The 17,985-nt window shown below is 40.5% G+C and overlaps 1 protein-coding gene and 1 non-coding gene across 2 annotated transcripts; one reads left to right on the top strand and one right to left on the bottom strand.

Moving 5' to 3' along the window:
* Positions 1-4,519: 4,519 nt before the first annotated feature.
* Positions 4,520-16,454, top strand: CNEP1R1 (CTD nuclear envelope phosphatase 1 regulatory subunit 1). The gene is made up of 6 exons (XM_010347827.3): positions 4,520-4,649; positions 5,675-5,746; positions 8,631-8,704; positions 12,210-12,319; positions 12,905-12,959; positions 14,801-16,454. The coding sequence occupies exons 1-6, from the start codon at positions 4,625-4,627 to the stop codon at positions 14,840-14,842; spliced, it is 378 nt and encodes a 125-aa protein (XP_010346129.1). The 5' UTR covers positions 4,520-4,624; the 3' UTR covers positions 14,843-16,454.
* Positions 12,546-12,686, bottom strand: LOC120361881 (U4 spliceosomal RNA). Its single transcript, XR_005577932.1, has one exon. It is a non-coding gene; the product is annotated as a U4 spliceosomal RNA (small nuclear RNA).
* Positions 16,455-17,985: the final 1,531 nt, after the last annotated feature.

The raw sequence follows: 17,985 nt of genomic DNA, 5'->3' as shown, positions 1-17,985 counted from the left end.
AACCCTATTAGCTCTACCCTCAACATATATTAAACATTTAAGCCTGGACAACATAGTGAGATTCTGTCTCTGAAAAAAATAATAGTTGGGCGTGGCCCCAGCTACTAGGAAGGCTGAGGTAGGAGGCTCACTTGAGCCTGGGAGGTTGAAGTTGCAGTAAGCTATAATCACACCACTGCACTCTAGCTTTGGTGACAGGAAGACCTTGTCTCAAAAACAACAACAAAGAATCACTTCCCATCACCTTCACTACTACCTGGCCGACACCATCATTTAGGCTTGATGACTACAATGGCCTCTAGCTGGCCTCCAGCTTCCACTCTGTATCCACACACAACAGTGCTTTGTAAAACATTGAAAGATTACATGGCTCTCCTGCTCAGAACCCTCTGGGGTCTCCCTAAAATGACTATAACAGTGACAGTGATCTTTGGAGAGTTCCTCTTGCTGTACCTTGTAAAATAATTTTGACAAGCTATATGCCATGTCACGTGTTTTTAAAGTGACATCACAAATTTTCATCGTGGGTTTGAATATTTGTAAAAATGTAATTTCTGGCAAATTGCAGATACTGACATTTGGAAAGAAAGCCCTTGCATCATTCTTTTCTTATTTTATTTTATTTAGGCAGAGTCTTACTCTGTTGCCCAGGCTGGAGTGCTGTAGTACAATCTCAGCTCACTGCAACCTCTGCCTCCCCAATTCAAACGATTCTCCTGCCTCAGCCTCCTTGAGTAGTGGGACTACAGGCATATGCCACTATGCCTAGCTAATTTTTGTATTGTTACTAGAGACAGAGTTTCGCCATGTTGGCCAGGCTGGTCTCCAACTCCAGAACTCAGGTGATCTGCCCACCTCAGCTTCCCAAAGTGCTGGGATTACAGGCATGAGCCACCACGCCTAGTCCATTGCATCATTCTTTTAAATGTATTCAATTGAATAGAAATACTGTGGCAGGTTGATATTCACCACCATCACTTTAAACATACATGAATATTGGCTGGGTTCAGTGGCTCACACCTGTAATTCCAACACTTTGGGAGGCTGAGATGGGCAGATCACGAGGTCAGGAGTTCGAGACCAGCCTGACCAACATGGTAAAACCCCATCTCTACTAAAAATACAAAAAATTAGCCAGGTGTGGTGGTGCATGCCTGTAATCCCAGCTACTTGGGAGGCTGAGGCAGGATGACCGCTTGAACCCAGGAGGCAGAGGTTGCAGTGAGCCAGGATTGCAGCATTGCACTCCAGCCTGAGCAACACGAGTGAAACTCCATCTCAAAAAAAAAAAAACAAAAACAAAAATAAAAATATATGAATATCTCAGCTCATGCCTGTAACCCCAGCACTTTGGGAGGCCAAGGTGGGCAGATCACTTGAGGTCAGGAGTTTGAGACCAGCCTAGCCAACATGCCAAAATCCTGTCTCTACCCAAAAATATAAAAATTAGCCAGGTGTGGTGGTGTGCACCTGCAGTCCCAGCTACTCTGAAGGCTGACACATGAGAATTGCTTGAACCCAGGAGGTGAAGATTGCAGTAAGCCAAGATCACACCATTGCACTCCAGCCTGGGTGACAGTGTGAGACCCTGTCTCAAAAAAGAAAAGAGAAAAAAAATGATTATCTCTTATCAACATAGACAAAAAAAAATCCTCAAAAAACATTAGCAAATCAAATTCAGTAACATATCAAAAGTGTTACACACCGTAATGAAGCGTGATTTATCCAAGGAACGCAGTTAGTTTAGCATCAGGAAATGAGTTTGTGTAATATGTCACAGCAATAGAAAAAAGGACAAAACCACAGGATTTCATAAGGATGCCTCATATATTGCTAGCAGGAATTTAAAATGGTGCAGCCACTTTGGAAAACAGTTTGGCAGTTCCTGAAAAAGGTGAGCATGAGCTAAACGTATAGTTACTATATGAACCAGCAATTCTTCCATTAGGCATATATCCCAGAGAATTGAAAACATACATTCAAGCAAAACCGTGTGCATGAATGTACATAGTAGGATTATTCATAATAGCCGAAGAGTGGAAACAACTCAAATGTCCATCAAATAATGAATGGATAAACAAAAGATAATGTAAATACACTATGGACTATGACTCAACAATGAAAAGGAGTTAAATACTGAAATGTTACAAAATGAATAAACCTTGAAAACATTACGTTAAGTGAAAGCAGCTAAATCCAAAAGATAACACATTTGTAGCCTGGTGGAACTCCATCTCCACAAAAAATACAAAAATTAGCTTGGCATGGTGGTGTGCACCTGTAATCCCAGCTATTGAGGAGGCTGAGATGGGATAATTGCTTGGGCCTGGGAGGTCAAGGCTGCAGTGAGCCGAGATTGCACCACTGCACTCCAACCTGGGTGACAGAGTGAGATCTTGTCTTAAAAAAAAAAAAAAAAAAAAAAAAAAAAAAAAAAAGATATATTGTATGTTTCCCTGAAACATTCAGAATATGTAAACCCACAGAGGCAGAAAGTAGAATCATGGTTGCCAGGGAAAGAGAAAATCAGGAGTAACTAACAATAGGTGCAGGATACTTTCGGGGGTGATGAAAATGTTGCGGAATTAGATGGGACGATAATTGTAAAATTTTGTAAATATAATTAAAACAATGAATTGTATACTTTTTTTTTTTTTGAGACAATGTCTTGCTGTATCACCCAGGCTGGAGTGCAGTGGCACGATCTTGATCACCCAGGCTGGAGTGCAGTGGCACCATCTTGGCTCACTGCAACTTCCACCTTCTAGGTTCAAGTGATTCTCCTGCCTCAGTTTCCTGAGAAGCTGGGCTTACAGGCACATGCCACCATGCCCAGCTAATTTTTGTATTTTTAGTGGAGACAGAGTTTCGCCATGTTGGTCAGGTTGGTCTCAAACCCCTGGCCTCAGGTGATCCACCTTTGGCCTCCCACAGTACTGGGATTACAGGTGTGAGCCACCGAGCCCAGCCTGAATTGTATACTTTAAAAGGGTTAATTCTTTTTAAAATAGATTTCAGTAGGTTTTTGGGGCAACAGGTGATATGTATGTTACTGCCACAAAAAATCTAGTCCATTAATCTTAGGATCTCTGGGGTTTTTTTGTTTCTGATTTTTTGAGACAGCCTCACTTCGTCACACAGGCTGGTGTGCAGTGACTCACTGCAACCTTTGTCTTCTGGGTTCAAGTGACTTTTGTGCCTCAGCCTCCCAAATAGGTGGGATTACAGGCATGCACCACCACGCATGCCTGGATAATTATTTTGTATTTTTAGTAGAGACAGGGTTTTGCCATGTTGCCCAGGCTGGTCTCAAACTCCTGACCTCAAGTGATCCACCCGCCTCAGCCTCCCAGAATGCTGGAATTACAGATGTGAGCCACCACACCCAGCCAGGCTTTATTTCCTTCTTTCTTTCTTTTCTTTTTTTTTTTTTTTTTTTTTTTTTAAGACGAAATCTTGCTCTTTTCTCCCAGGCTGGAGTGCACTGGCGAAATCTCGGCTCACTGCAACTTCCTCTTCCCAGGTTCAAGTGATTCTCCTGCCTCAGCCTCTTAAGTAGCTGGGACTACAGGCATGTGCCACCGCACCGGACTAATTTTTGTATTTTTAGTAGAGACTGGATTTCGCCATCGCTGCCAGGCTGGTCTTGAACCCCTGATCTTAAGTGATCCACCCGTCTCAGCCTCCCAAAGTGCTGGGATTACAGGCGTGAGCCACCGCGCCTGGCCGGGATCTCTGTTTTAACAGAACTATTCTTATTTGAAATCAATTACTTATTTGCATGTTTATTGCCTGCTGTAACCCTTCCTCTTTGTGGGCAGGAATCCTGTCTATCTGGCGCATACCTGTATCAATACAGTGTCTAGAATGTTAAGCAATAAAATGTGTTTGAATGAATGAATGCCACGAATAAATGAACAAGAAGGCCTTGTAATCAAATATAAATGTAGTCAATTCCTTACAGAGCTCTTTTTAAGTTATAGGTATTTGAGCTTATACTTTGCCTCATTTATGAATTATGAAAGTTGGGTTATGTGAGAAGAAAGTAACCAAGAGAGAAGTGTTTACTTAAAGGGTTGGTTATCTAGGATACTATAATTAAGGAAACTGGTTATTTGAGGTTCTGGTTAGTTCTGTACAGGTTTTATTTCTCCTTGAGGTCCTTGAGAACAGAACCAGCTCTGATTTCTGTATCCTTCGCTAGCGACGAGAATAATACCTGGAAGGTAGTGGGCGCTCAATCAATATTTGAGGAATTTAAGAACCAAGCGGGGAACGGTGAGTAAATGAATGAACTGGCTCCGCAGGGCTGCAGTTCCTCCCCGGGGCAGGAGGCGGCGCCAGCGTTACGCCAGCTCTGCCACCGGCAGTTCTTGGTCCCTCCGGCTGACCGTCCAACGCTGGGCTCAGAGGCCGGTGCAGAAGAAAGCCAATAGAAAGCCATCTTAGTTGGAGGTCTGACAGAGGTGTCCAATGAGCGTAGCGGGTCTAGGCAAGGGGCGGTGCGACGGGGAGGGGAAGCGGGGAGCGGTTAGAGGTGGGAGTTGGTTCTGCAGACCGGGCGGGGGCCGCGGAAGCTGCGATGCGGACAGGGCAGCAGCGGTGACCCTAGCTGCCGCCCGACATGAACTCGCTGGAGCAGGCGGAAGGTAGGGTGGGCCGCCTGGGCCCGTCCCACGTCTCCTCTCGGAAGCTGGCGGCGCTCCGGAGGGGCCGGCGTCCCGAAGACCCCCGCCCCGGGAGGAGGACGCGGAGGATGGAGCTCGGGGCCCGGAGCTGGGGGGCGCGGAGCGGCCGTACCTGGCCAGACGCGAGGGGCGGCGCCTCAGCTCCTTCCGTCCTCTCAAGCCTAGAGGGTCGAGCTCCTCGCCAGCTTCTATTTTTATTTTCTATTCGTTGGCAGAGACTTACACTTGGTGCATTGCAGCCTGCTAATTCATTTCATTTCATTCTCGCAACCCAGCGAGTCGTATCCCTGATTCCTGCGGTGGTTTCCGGTAACTGCCGAGGTTGGGAAGTGCTGCTCGGTGTTTTAAAGTTGAAAGCACACCACTCATTCAGAGCGAGCAGCTTAGACGCCCGTCTTCTAGAACCAGGCGCTGCCTGGGTGCCACGAAGCTCACCTGTACGCCCTTCAGAGGGGGCACGGGGAATGTCTTTCCACACCCACCCGCTATCAGTGTCAAGAAGTGTAGTAACGCCAGACGGCGTAGCCATTAATTAAATATAAGAGCTGAAAATCCGAGGCAGGTAATTGCAGTCAAGTAGACCTCGAAGACTTTGATGTTAGGCACTACGTGGTTCTAATAGGAAGTTCTTGGTTCCCAGAGAGCTAAAACTCGACCTCATTTTAATTTTATTTGCAACTCTCAAAATGTTCCCTTTTGGCTCTGGCTCAGGCTGCTGCTGATTTCTCCCCATACCATTTTATGAAGCTTCTAAAAGTGAATCAACAAGTTTTCCTATATGAGGGAGTGGAATTAAAGAAGCTTAATGTTTTTGTCAGGTGCTTAAAAAGCTGTCAGAGTAAATGAGCAGTGCAGTGATACATGGAAGTTGTGTAAGACGTGAAACAGTTAAGAGTATCTCACACGTCGTCTTAATGTTAGACACTCTGACATTTTGTCAGACGATTAAGAGTGTCTAATTAGAAAATTGACGTCTTTCTACCTAGATCTCAAGGCTTTTGAGAGGAGACTTACTGAATATATTCATTGTTTGCAACCTGCTACTGGACGTTGGAGAAGTAAGTTCCTGAATGCTATCTTAAGGGAAAACTAACAATACTTTTAACCTTATGTGGGAATGATTTGCTTTTGTGTACAATATTTGCATAAATTTAACATTGTAAACGATGCCTTATGAAGAAATTTTAAAGAAAAGGAAATTATAACTGGCTTTCTCAAAAGAACAGTCTATTTCATGTGGTTGTTTATATTTTTCCATTAAAAAACATATTTTGGCCAGGCTTAATAGCTCACGCCTGTAATCCCAGCACTTTGGGAAGCCCAGGCAGGCGGATCACCTGAGGTCAGGGGTTCGAGACTAGGCTGGCCAACGCGGTGAAACCCCGTCTAACAGAAAGTTAGCCACGCACGGTGTTGTGCGTCTGTGATCCCAGCTACTCGAGAGGCTGAGGCGGAAGAGTCACTTGAACCTGGGAGACAGAGATTGTAGTGAGCTGAGATCACACCATTGCACTCCATCCTGGGTGACGAGAAAAATTCCGTCTCAATAAATAAATAAATGGTAAAAAATATATATTTAAAATTTTAAATTAACTATTACGACGTTGATGCAGACATACCTAATAAAAATTTCTGTAGCCCGTTTAGCAGTTTTGTAATTTGCCTGCAAACTATTGGAATAAAGTTTTAGTAAGAAGAGTCATATTGGCAGGACGCAGTGACTCGTCTCCGTAAGATGGAGACCCCATCGCTACTTAAAAAAAAAAAATTAAAAAAAAAAATGTAGCCAGGCATGGTGGCACACCCCATGGTCCCAGCAACTTGAGAGGATCACTTGAGCCCAGGAGGTCGAGGCTTTATGAACAATGTTCACTGCACTCCAGCTTGGGGAACAGAGGGAGACCCTGTGTTTAAAAAAAAAAAAAAGAAAGAAAGAAAGTCAAGTCGGGTTATTTAATGTATCTTTGAAAAAGTTACAAAATTACCCTTAGTTGATTTTTAACAGTATAATCGTGTTACTTTGAAGCCTAACCTAAAACAGAAGTTCACGTTGTTACTGTCTATTCACAAGTATTATGAGTGCTACAAAATGTAATTTGAACAGGGATTACTGGCCCATGGAAATATATAGGAAATGTGGGCAAATATACAAGCCATGAGATCATCAAACAAAATGCTTTGCTAGTAGGTGTTTGAAATAGGTTTTTGTTCGTTTGTTTTTGTTATTGAACAGCTCACTGCAACCTCAGCCTCCCAGGTTCAAGTAATTCTCCTGCCTCATCCTCCCAAAGAGCTGGGGATTACAGGCACCCGCCACCACACGCAGCTGGTTCATTTTTGTGTATTTTTTTGTAGAGATGGGGTTTCTCCATTTTGGCCAGACGGTCTCAAACTCCTCACCTCAGGTGATCCTCCCATCTCAGCTTCCTGACGTGCTAGAATTACAGGCATGAGCTACCGTGCCTGGCCAAATAGTTTTAATTTATTGGATGGTCATTATTGAAATTTAATTCCTATCAAGAAGGAAGTATAGTAGCACACGTTAAGGATTGACTTTATTTCAAAGTGTAAATGTGTAAATCAGTTTGCTGGACCAAAAAAGCACTATTGAAGCTAAGGGTCTCACAAGATTTTTTGTGTAATTTTTATTTATTTGCAAAGTTTTAATTGTATGCTATGAGAATTCTTGTTGTTCAGAATTCACAGATAATGATTTTCTTAGGTTCTCTGGTTTACTTAGGAATTATCCCCAAAATCTGTGTTTCACTGTTACTTGAAAATCTGTTAAAATGTATATGATACCGCCCTATCTTATAAAATGTAATATAATAAATAGACTTTACTTTTTCTCTGACTCATGGTCTTAGCACTTACTAGGTTAATGTACCAGTCAAATAAAGCATGTGTATGAAGTCCTTTCTAGTGAATTGATTTTAAAATTGCTTATTTTTTTAAAACATACATGCATAATATAGAGCATGTATTTCTGGAACTAGAGAATTGTTAAGAAATTGAGTCCAGTCTGTTCTGGGTTCAGAACATGGTTTCGATATTTTTATCCCATTATTAAATACCTAAAATGAGATTTTTTTCCCCCTTTAGTTTACATCTTCTAAAAGTACATCAAGGAATTCTAGATAATTAAGGTTTTACTATATTTCTATATTTGCTATATTTCTGTTGCTCTTGGAAACTTGTTTCCACATTTGAAAAATGTGTGCATCCTACCTGAAAGGCAACTGTCATCATCTCCAGAATATTAACTGGGTCTTGATGCCCCTTTATTATTTTTTACTAATACTGTTCTCAAGTTTTACTTATAATTTATTTAGAATTTCTAAAATCATTCTAGCTCAGTGGAGAGAAAGACCTTTTCTAAGTTTTACTGGCAGTAATTTCTACCCTACTAAGTCCCTTAAAGAAAATCTGATACTAACTAATGTGCTCCACACTTCCTGCACTGACTTTAATTTAACCATGGGCAGTCATCTGCAAAGCAAAATCCTTTAGTCAGGCCTCTCAGTACATCCAGAAAGGAGTCTTTGATGATTTGTTTACATTAGAAAATGAGTTTGTTTGTTTTTTTTTTTTTTAATTTGAGTTTATAAGATCTGCAAAGTCTTCGCTAAGCACAGTGAACAGTTACATAGCATAGACTCTTCTACTGAAGTGTCACCATCGAATTGCTTTTAATTTCATTGGTCTTCATAAGTTCTGACCAAATAATGAGAGAACGAGTATCCTTGATTACTAAGGTTCACAGTGTTTAAGAGAATTCCTTGAAGTCGAATGGCAAGCCTCCCAATTTCTGAATCTAGTTAGTGCATTTTCCATTTAATAAAGTGCTCAGTTCTTCGGTTGTCATTTAGTAGGAACTGGTGGTGATATTATCACATATTAAGCGTGTATTTGCTTACTAATTTCATGTTTATCTTTCATCAGTGCTTCTTATAGTGGTATCTGTCTGTACGGCTACTGGTGCCTGGAACTGGTTAATAGATCCTGAGACACAAAAGGTAGAAGTTTTGTTTTAAAATCATTAGCATAATTAAGTGAGATAATGGATATTGCAGTGCTTTGTTAATGATAAAGTATTCAAACACTACCTATTACTACTATTAGTGATATTGTCCTATTAAAAATATGTCTTCTATTAATTTCCTTAAGGAAGATTTTGGCTAGTTGTTGTGAATTAAGTATCTTTACAAGGAAAAAGGTCTAAGAAATGCTATTTTTTCTCAGACATTTCATTATTTGTCATTCAGTTCTGAATTTATCATTTCTACATATATTTGCATCTCTCACTTTTACTTCAGTGTGAGTATTCTCTTCATTCTGCTTTGTTCATTTAGTGTCAGTGCAAATTTTAAAAGTTCTAAAATAGGCCAGGCATGGTAGCTCACTCTTAAAATCCCCACACTTTGGGAAGCCAAGGCAGGAGTTTAAGACCAGCCTGGGCAATGTAATATCACAAGACCCCATCTCTACAAAAAATTTAAAAATCAGCCGGGTGTAGTGGCGCATGCTGTAGTCCCAGCTGCTTAGGAGGCTGAGGTGGGATCACCTGAGCCCAAGAGATCAAGGCTGCAGTGAGCTATGATTGTGCCTCTACTCTCCAGCCTGTGTGACAGAGCGAGGCTCTGTCTCAGGAAAAAAGAGGGAGAGAAAAAAAATTATAAAATGATATTTTCTTCTGTGAGTTATACCATTTTTCATCCTGTAAAGCACGGGAGATGACTTTACAGGAAACACATATGATAAAATAGCAAAATACAAGTGCAGTAAAGTCAGGACTAGATAAAAACAAGTTGGACCATGAAGTCAAAACCAGAAAGGAGACCAGCTCACTGCTATATAGGCCATATAGCCCAGCATAGTAGCCACAAGTGAATTACAAACTACTCTCTGAGTTACCTAATCAGTGAAGGCACAGTTAAATCTGTGATTTTCATTGTCTGTGAAGATCCTTGAGTTAGCAAAGCTTTTCTTTCCTAGCATTTATCTCTGAAAAGAATGTCTTGCCTGAAGTTTAATATAGAAAACACTGAGCGATCTCCCACCGGGCACTGTGCAAGAATATCCCTATACCAAATGCAATAACCAACTTCATATATTCCTTGAAGCATCCTTTGATGAAAACTGATAGCGTGTTTCTCAAATTTCTACCTCTTTCTACTAATTTGTGCCTTAATTTCAAACTCCAGGTTTTTTAAATTAGAGTAGTCTTGTTTTTCAGTGAAGTTTCTTTCCCTCAGTGCAGTTTTATTTAGGGGATAATGATGTGATTTTCACAGATCTTAAAAATCCCCTCTCTGCTTTAAGCTGCAATTAAGTAGACTACTTTCAGTAGCTCTATTTGTACCTTTTAGGTTATACAGAAGAAAAACCTAATAGAAGGCTTCTGTCATCAGTCTCCATGGCAGTTCCAACAGCCAGAGGGTTTATTTCGCATATAGTCTCCCTAACTATCTGCCGAGATGGAGATATATAAAAGGATAGGAAGCAAGGGGAGATTGGTGATGGAATTTTATGTTAATAGAAGATTTTTGTGGCAGACAGGAAACTCTCTTGTGTGTTCATTTATAAAAATCTGATCTTAAGGCTACACTCGGTAGTCATCTTTAGGGGAAGAGTGGAAGGAGGCTGGCAAGAAGATTGAAAAAGATCCATCTTGGGAAATGAGTCTGACTTCTAATTGGGAAAAATATAAGCTGATTTCAGCTATTTGAGATCTTAATAAAACACAGAATTAAATATAATTTGACATAGGCCCAAAACTATGCAGCTAATATAATTTTCTAAATTAGGTGAGAATATAACTATTCACCTAAGGGTTGGCTCTTTATATTTCAGTATTTAATAACCCCAAACCTGACAGGACTTTTAACCAGCAATTGTATCTGTAACAAGAATTGCAAACTCAGAAGCCAGTGGCTAGCTGGAAGAACTTAGAGAAAGAAAGAATATGGCAGACCGGAAGTACCCGAATGCCTGGTCTGGAGACAAGTGCTGTTTTGCTGCACTGAAGTACTGCCATGGAGGGCAGAAGGCTGAAACAGACTGACCTAATTAAAATTAAGACACAAAGCACTGTATATGCTAACCTTGTGCAGGTCACACACAACAGAGCTGGCCGGCCTCAGGTTTCAAGAAGACATTCTTCAGGAATATTAACTTTTCCTTGGGTCATCATCTTTCTGGGAGCTTCTTTCCTAGTGTTTTCAGCCTCTCATTTCTTCATCTGACAAACTTCTGTAACCAGTACCATACCATGCTGGGTCATCTACTGGGTGCTTCTGTCTTGAAACATCTGGTGTGCGAGTGGAGTGAGGATGTGCTTACCTTGATTCTCTTGCTCCTATCTAGTTACTAATCCACTTGATTTCTTTCTACAGGGGCTCTAAATGCTTGTCTTTCCTGTTTCTCCAGTCAACATTTCCACTTGGTGCCTACTCTTGTTCCACTCATGGATCCTGGACCCTTATCCCTCTACATGTTCTTATACTTGTGTGTTGACCTATCATTTGATAGGTCCAGATCTGAAATCAGCTCTTTCTCTTTCATTCTAGTTCTTTATGGATAGCTACTAATAATTTTTCCCTGCTTGAATGTCCTGTGGTCATTTAGATCTCAGTAGCTTCAAGGCCAAATTTGTTTTTGCCTCTGCAGGGAGGAAGGGTGATGCTGGAGTTGAGTGTTAGGAGGACGTGTAAGAGTTAGCCAGGTGGAGGGAGAGAGTTGAACAAGGCAGTGTATATGTGGAAATATGACAGGAGATGAAAATTAGAGTGGGACCAGGTTATGAATGGCATTCAACTCTTAAGGAAGCTTTTTAACAGGGAAAGTAGACTGGGCACAGTGGCTCACACCTGTAATCCCAGCACTTTGGGAGGCTGAGGTGGGTGGATCACCTGAGGTCAGGAGTTCAAGACTAGCCTGGCCAACATGGTGAAACCTCATCTCTGCTAAAAATACAAAAATTAGCCAAGCGTGGTGGCAGGTGACTGTAATCCCAGCTACTCAGGAGTCTGAGGCAGGAAAATCACTTGAACCCCAGAGGCAGAGGCTGTAGTAAGACTAGAACACATCATTGCACTCCAGCCTGGGTGACAAGAGTGAAAGTGAAACTCTGTCTCAAAAAAATAAAAACAGGGACTATAACTAACTCATGTTTGATTTGTGTTTTCACTGAGACCAGAGGCCTCATCTTCACTCATGAGTGCAGAATTCAGTAAATAGTTCTGATAGGGTTGTTTTTTGATTACAGGAATGGATTTTTAATGGTTCAAGTATTTGAAATAAGTGGAGGGAATACTGCTATATTGTTTTATAGAAGATAGGAAGCCTATATATTTTTATTTTTACAACCCAGCAATACAGAGAACTAAGATTATTAGAAGTCTTCAAATCTTCATAGTAGATGATAAAAAACATTATATATATTTATGTACAAGAGGGGAGGTAGGAATCAGCCATCCTAAGATTTTTAACATTTTTATATTTTCAACTCTTCTTTTACAGGTGTCCTTCTTCACATCATTATGGAATCATCCATTTTTCACCATTAGCTGTATCACTCTAATAGGCTTGTTCTTTGCTGGAATACACAAGAGAGTAGTTGCACCATCAATGTATCCTTTACCAAGGATTAAGTTTCATTCTCTAAAGTGCTTTCTTGATCTAGGTAATGGTTAAAAGCTTACTCTTGCTGGGCATGGTGGCTCACGCCTATAATCCCAGCACTTTGGGAGGCCAAGGTGGGCGGATTTCCTGAGCTCAGGAGTTTGAGACCAATCTGGGTAACATGGTGAAACCCCATCTCTACTAAAATACAAATAATTTTTTTTTTTAATTCAGTCTCCGTAGAGACTGTCAAAAATTGCCAATGCCGACTGTATTTCAAGTCGTCATAGCGGGGTATCGGGAAAAGTTTTCAATTAGCAATAATTGCGCCTCGGAGAAACCTCATTGGCTACGATACTGCCACTGAGCAAAGCTAAAATACAAATAATTAATCAGGTATGGTGGTCTGTGCCTGTAGTCCCAGCTACTTGGGAGGCTGACGCAGGAGAATCGCTTGAACCTGGGAGGTGGAGGTTGCAATGAGCTGAGATCACACCACTGTACTCCAGCCTGGGCAACAGAGCAAGATTCCATCTCAAAAGAAAAAGCTTACTCTTGAAATGAGAAATCTTCCTTTGACCACATGTATACAGTATAGCTGCTCGATGTCGAACGGTGTTAGCAGAATACAATATGTCTTGTGATGATGTAAGTATTTTTTTGGTTAGAAAATTATAGACCTGCATGAAAACTGAAATTTTTGGCTTTAGAAAGGTAGATATTTTATTAACAATAAATTGTCTCTGTGGAATTAATAGTGGGAATATACTTTATGGCATTGATTCTGAGATACTTTTACCATTGAGATCCATCTTATAATTAATGAGATCTAACAAATTGGCAGATGTAACAATTTAACCTTTCTTAATGGCATAAAATGAGGATACATCTTATAACTGAAGCATCTTAGATTCAGTAGAGTTCAGTGGTGGTTTATTATTGACCAAAAATGGCTCATTGGATATTGGTTTTATAAACTACCATTATTTATCAAGTGATACGCTATACTGTTATTTGTAAATAGAGTCGTAGATTAATTTGTGGACTATGGACATGTGAACCTATTGTATTTTTAAAACTAGATCATGGGGGGGAGGCCGAGGCGGGTGGATCGCAAGGTCAAGAAATCGAGACCAACCTGGTCAACATGGTGAAACCCCGTCTCTACTAAAAATACTAAAAATTAGCTGGGTATGGTGGCGTGTGCCTGTAATCCCAGCTACTCAGGAGGCTGAGGCAGGAGAATTGCCTGAACCCAGGAGGCAGAGGTTGCGGTGAGCTGAGATCGCGCCATTGCACTCCAGCCTGGGCAACAAGAGCAAAACTCCGTCTCAAAAAAAAAAAAAAATAGATCATGGGGAACTGGACACAGCAGGTACTGGGCATGGGAGCTCATGACTCTGATCCCAGCAATTTGGGAAGCTGAGGTAGGAGGATTGCTTGAGTCCAGGAGTTTGAGACTAGCCTGGACAACATTAGCAAGAACCCATCTCCACAAAAAATGTAAAAATTCGCCAGGCTGGTGGTGCACACCTGTAGTCCCAGCTGCTTGGGAGGCTGAGGCAGGAGAATTGCTTGAACCCAAGAGTTTGAGGCTGCAGTGAGCTGTGATCATACCACTGCAGTCTAGCCTGGATGACAGTGAGACTCTATCTTTAAGTAAATTAAAAACTATTACGTACCAGTGTATAATAAGGGTGTGTTACAATTTTGATAAGTAGCTTCTATTTTGATTTGCTTATTTTATTTATAAAAGTGTACTAACCTTCAATTTAAAAAGTCATTAAAAAAGTAATACAGCCGGGTGCGGTGGCTCACGCCTGTAATCCCAGCACTTTGGGAGGCCAAGGCGGGTGGACCACGAGGTCAAGAGATCGAGACCATCCTAACCAACGTGGTGAAACCCCGTCTTTACTAAAAATATAAAAATTAGCTGGGCGTGGTGGCGTGCGCCTGTAGTCCCAGCTACTCGGAAGGCTGAGGCAAGAGAATCTCTTGAACCCAGGAGGCGGAGGTTGCAGTGAGCCAAGATTGCACCACTGCACTCCAGCCTGGTGCCTGGTGATGAGCAAGACTCTGTCTCAAAAAAAAAAAAAAAAAAAAAAAGTAATACCTATTCATTACAGAAATTAGAATAAAGAGGCCAGGCATGGTGGTTCATGCCTGTAATCCCACCACTTTGGGAGGCCAAGGCAGGAGGATTGCTTGAGTCCAGGAGTTTGAGACAAACCTGGGCAACATAGCAAGTCCCCATCTCTACAAAAAATAGAGGAGAAAAAAAAAATGTATGTATATATGTATTTTAAAAGAAAGAACTCGGAAGGAAGCTCCACACAAAGGAAGCTTTGAAAACATAACTACTAATTGTTTAATCTTGACTATAAAGAAGGGTTCTGATTCTTTGCACATACCTTTTAAGGTTTATAAATAAGCAGTGGTATTTTTATTAGAACTACGTATTGAAAAAATTTTGTCTTTCCATTTTTCAGACAGGAAAATTAATTTTGAAACCTAGGCCTCATGTTCAATGACAATCTTCACTCATTTTTGAGACTTAAAACAGCCTTTCTTCAAATAAGTGATACAGCAAAAAGCCATAAAGGATTCCTTTTGCGGTTGGATATGTAAAGGTCATAGCAGCAACTGACAAGAAGTGTGCAATATTTACCCAGATTGTCTTGATGATGGTGACTCACGTTATCAGTGCTTTGGTACCTTTGATTACCTGTGTTTCAGTATTAGTGTCACTTTAGTACTTCAGATCCTGCAAAGATATTTGCAGATGAAGTATGTATGTATGTTACTAAGTTAAACTTAGAAACAGAACCTCATTCAGTTTTTATAATGTATTTTTGCAAACTACTGTAAATAGCAAATCAATGCCAATGTTAAACAAAGAGGAAAATGTTGTGTGGACTTTGTTCTCCTGCACCAGTATTTCAGGAACATCTGCTTGCCATCCCCACAGCCCTTTAAAACTGGCTATTATGTGTGCCTTTCATTCTTATATCATATTGCAGGAAAAACATTGGATTCAGCTTAGACTGAGGAAGACTCTCCATTATGTTGTAAGAAATTATAGATGTTTTGAGAAACACCTTTTGTTAAACCAGCAACTATTGTGGTTATATTTTTAGTTCATTGTTTTCATGTAATGCTAAATACCCTTTATATTTCTTAATTTTTTTTTTTTTTTTTTTTTTTTTTTTTGAGACAAGTCTCGCTCTTTTGCCAGGTTGGAGTGCAGTGCAGTGGTGCAACCTTGGCTCACTGCAACCTCCACCTCCTGGGTTCAAGCGATTCTCCTGCCTCAGCCTCCCGAGTAGCTGGGACTACAGGTGCATGCCACTGTACCCAGCTAAGTTTTTTGTATTTTTAGTAGTGATGGGGTTTCACTAGATTGACCAGGATGTTCTCAATCTGATCTCATGCTCCACCCACCTCAGCCTCCCAAAGTGTTGGGATCACAGGCATGAGCCACTACGCCCGGCCTCTTTAATAATTTTTAAAACGCCCTAAAGGCTTGTGAATTTACAAGTCTACTTATAAATTATGTATTGTCTGGGAATTTGATAGTCATTGTTTTAGATAACTGGATTTTACACTGCGGTAGACAGGCTGTCACACTGTCACACTGTCGCACTGGTGTCATTGATCATCCTATGCCATCACCAGAATAACTTGAGAGCAGTGCCACAAACTGGAGTGTACAATTCTCACTGGTTAGAGAGTGTTACTGACATACTATGTATGCATAATAGCCACGTGTACTATAATAGCCCTTAAAATTAAACTATTGGGATTGCTGTAAATATTTTAAAGTACTGGAGGTGCCTTTTACTTGTTTGTTAGATTTTGAAAAAGTTTAAATTATTTCATGAGCAATCTTTTAAATTTCATTTAACATAAAGCTGAAAATTCAATAACAAGATAAAAAAACTTTTTAACAAGGCTGCCATTTAACTTAAATGTGTTCGTCTTAGCTTTCACATGTATAAAATTTTATTCTTTGAACTGCAGCAATAAAACCTCTGTTCCTAAGAAGTCTTAAGAGGATATTCTATATATTCTGCTTTGTTTTATTTTCTGTAAATTTTGTAGGTAAATATGTGCATAAAAATAAATACTTTATATATAACTAGTGATTGGGCTTTTTCTTTGGTTTATTGTAAGTTCATAACTCTGAAAAAAATTTTAAAGCATATTGTCTGTATCAGATATAAACTAGTTGCAGATGAGGTATTTTGCTTTAGCTCTGTGTCCAAGACAGCAAATTTTAAGTAGCACTTGTAGGTGCCCAGTTCATTAGGTTATCATTACATTTTTATTTTATTTTATTTTATTTTTAAAGAACGTGGTCTCGTTATATTGCCCAGGCATGTCTCGACCTCCTGGGCTCAAGCTGTCCTCCCACCTCTGCCTCCCTAAGAGCTGGGATTACAGGCGTGAGCCACAGCGCCCGGCCAGTTATCATTACTTTTAATGTCTTATTCATCATAGTCTCATGACACTTGGCTCTTAATCAGAAAATACAGGTTTTATCATATTGCTCTTTACAAAGTTGGATTGCCAGTTTCCTCCAAGAGCATAAAGCTGAGAAAGTATTTGATAGGCCCTTCATCTTTTTTGGAGTCATGATTTTTTTTTGAGTGTTTCAGAAAAGACTTTACTCCTTCCCTAGGAAAACCCACGGGTGTCTATGCATGCACTTGGAGGGGAATTCCAGCTGCCACATTAGTTGGAGTTCATGGGCTTCATGAGAAAACAAGCTGTTACTGTCCAGAGAGTTTTCATACCTTGACTTTTAGCATAACAACTCATTTTCCTAAAGAGTCTGTTTGGAATGGCCCTAAGATCCTTGTAATATTAGTGTCTAACCACCACCTCTACTTTCTCATCCCGTCTCGCACACTGTTAGGAGGTCACTGACTGAAACCAATCATCTAATTTTACAGAAGGAGTAGATGGCCTCCCATTTGGAAAGTGTCTTTACATGAAATCCCCACAACTTATTAAAAAGACAGAGCCAGCACCAAAGCTCAAATCTTCACTCAAATTAAGTGGATCTTTATGTATGTGTGTGAGGTGAATTTATTAATCCAAGAGCCCTTATAGTATTATGGTTAAGAATGTAGACTGTTAGGCCAAACTGCCTGGATTTGAATCTCAGACCTGCTACTTGGTAGTTTTGTAACTTTACGTTAATTATGCAACTTAGTTTCCTCATTTATTAAATAAGCATAGTACCAATTTCTGTGGTACAGCAAGGTGATGTTTAGTATACAGGCATAATGCTAATCTTCCAGGCTTATTTCAAGTCCAAGTGTTCATTCATGTAAAGCACTTAAATAGTGCCTAGCTGCAGAGTCAGTGCTCAGTAAGTTTGTTAAACCAAATCCTTAAGGGGGGAAAAAAACACAAAAAGTAATTGTTACAACTGTGCACAAAGTCAACATCTTAGTTGAGATAACCGTGAGGAAATTTCACCTAATCTTTTGAACAAGCACACTCCTGAAAACTGGACTAAAGGCAAAGAGGATATTTGACCTCTCCTTCAGAAAGTGGCGTTAGGTGTTTTCCTGAGCACCCTCACTGAAAACATTAAAGCTGTGACCATCTGATAGTGCTGCTTTTTGGAGACGCTCTTTTGTCCTTTAGAACTATCCTTGATTGG

This window comes from Saimiri boliviensis, chromosome 1, assembly GCF_048565385.1.
Source record: "Saimiri boliviensis isolate mSaiBol1 chromosome 1, mSaiBol1.pri, whole genome shotgun sequence".
Taxonomy (NCBI): domain Eukaryota; kingdom Metazoa; phylum Chordata; class Mammalia; order Primates; family Cebidae; genus Saimiri; species Saimiri boliviensis.
This window is presented reverse-complemented; position numbering and strand designations above follow the sequence as displayed.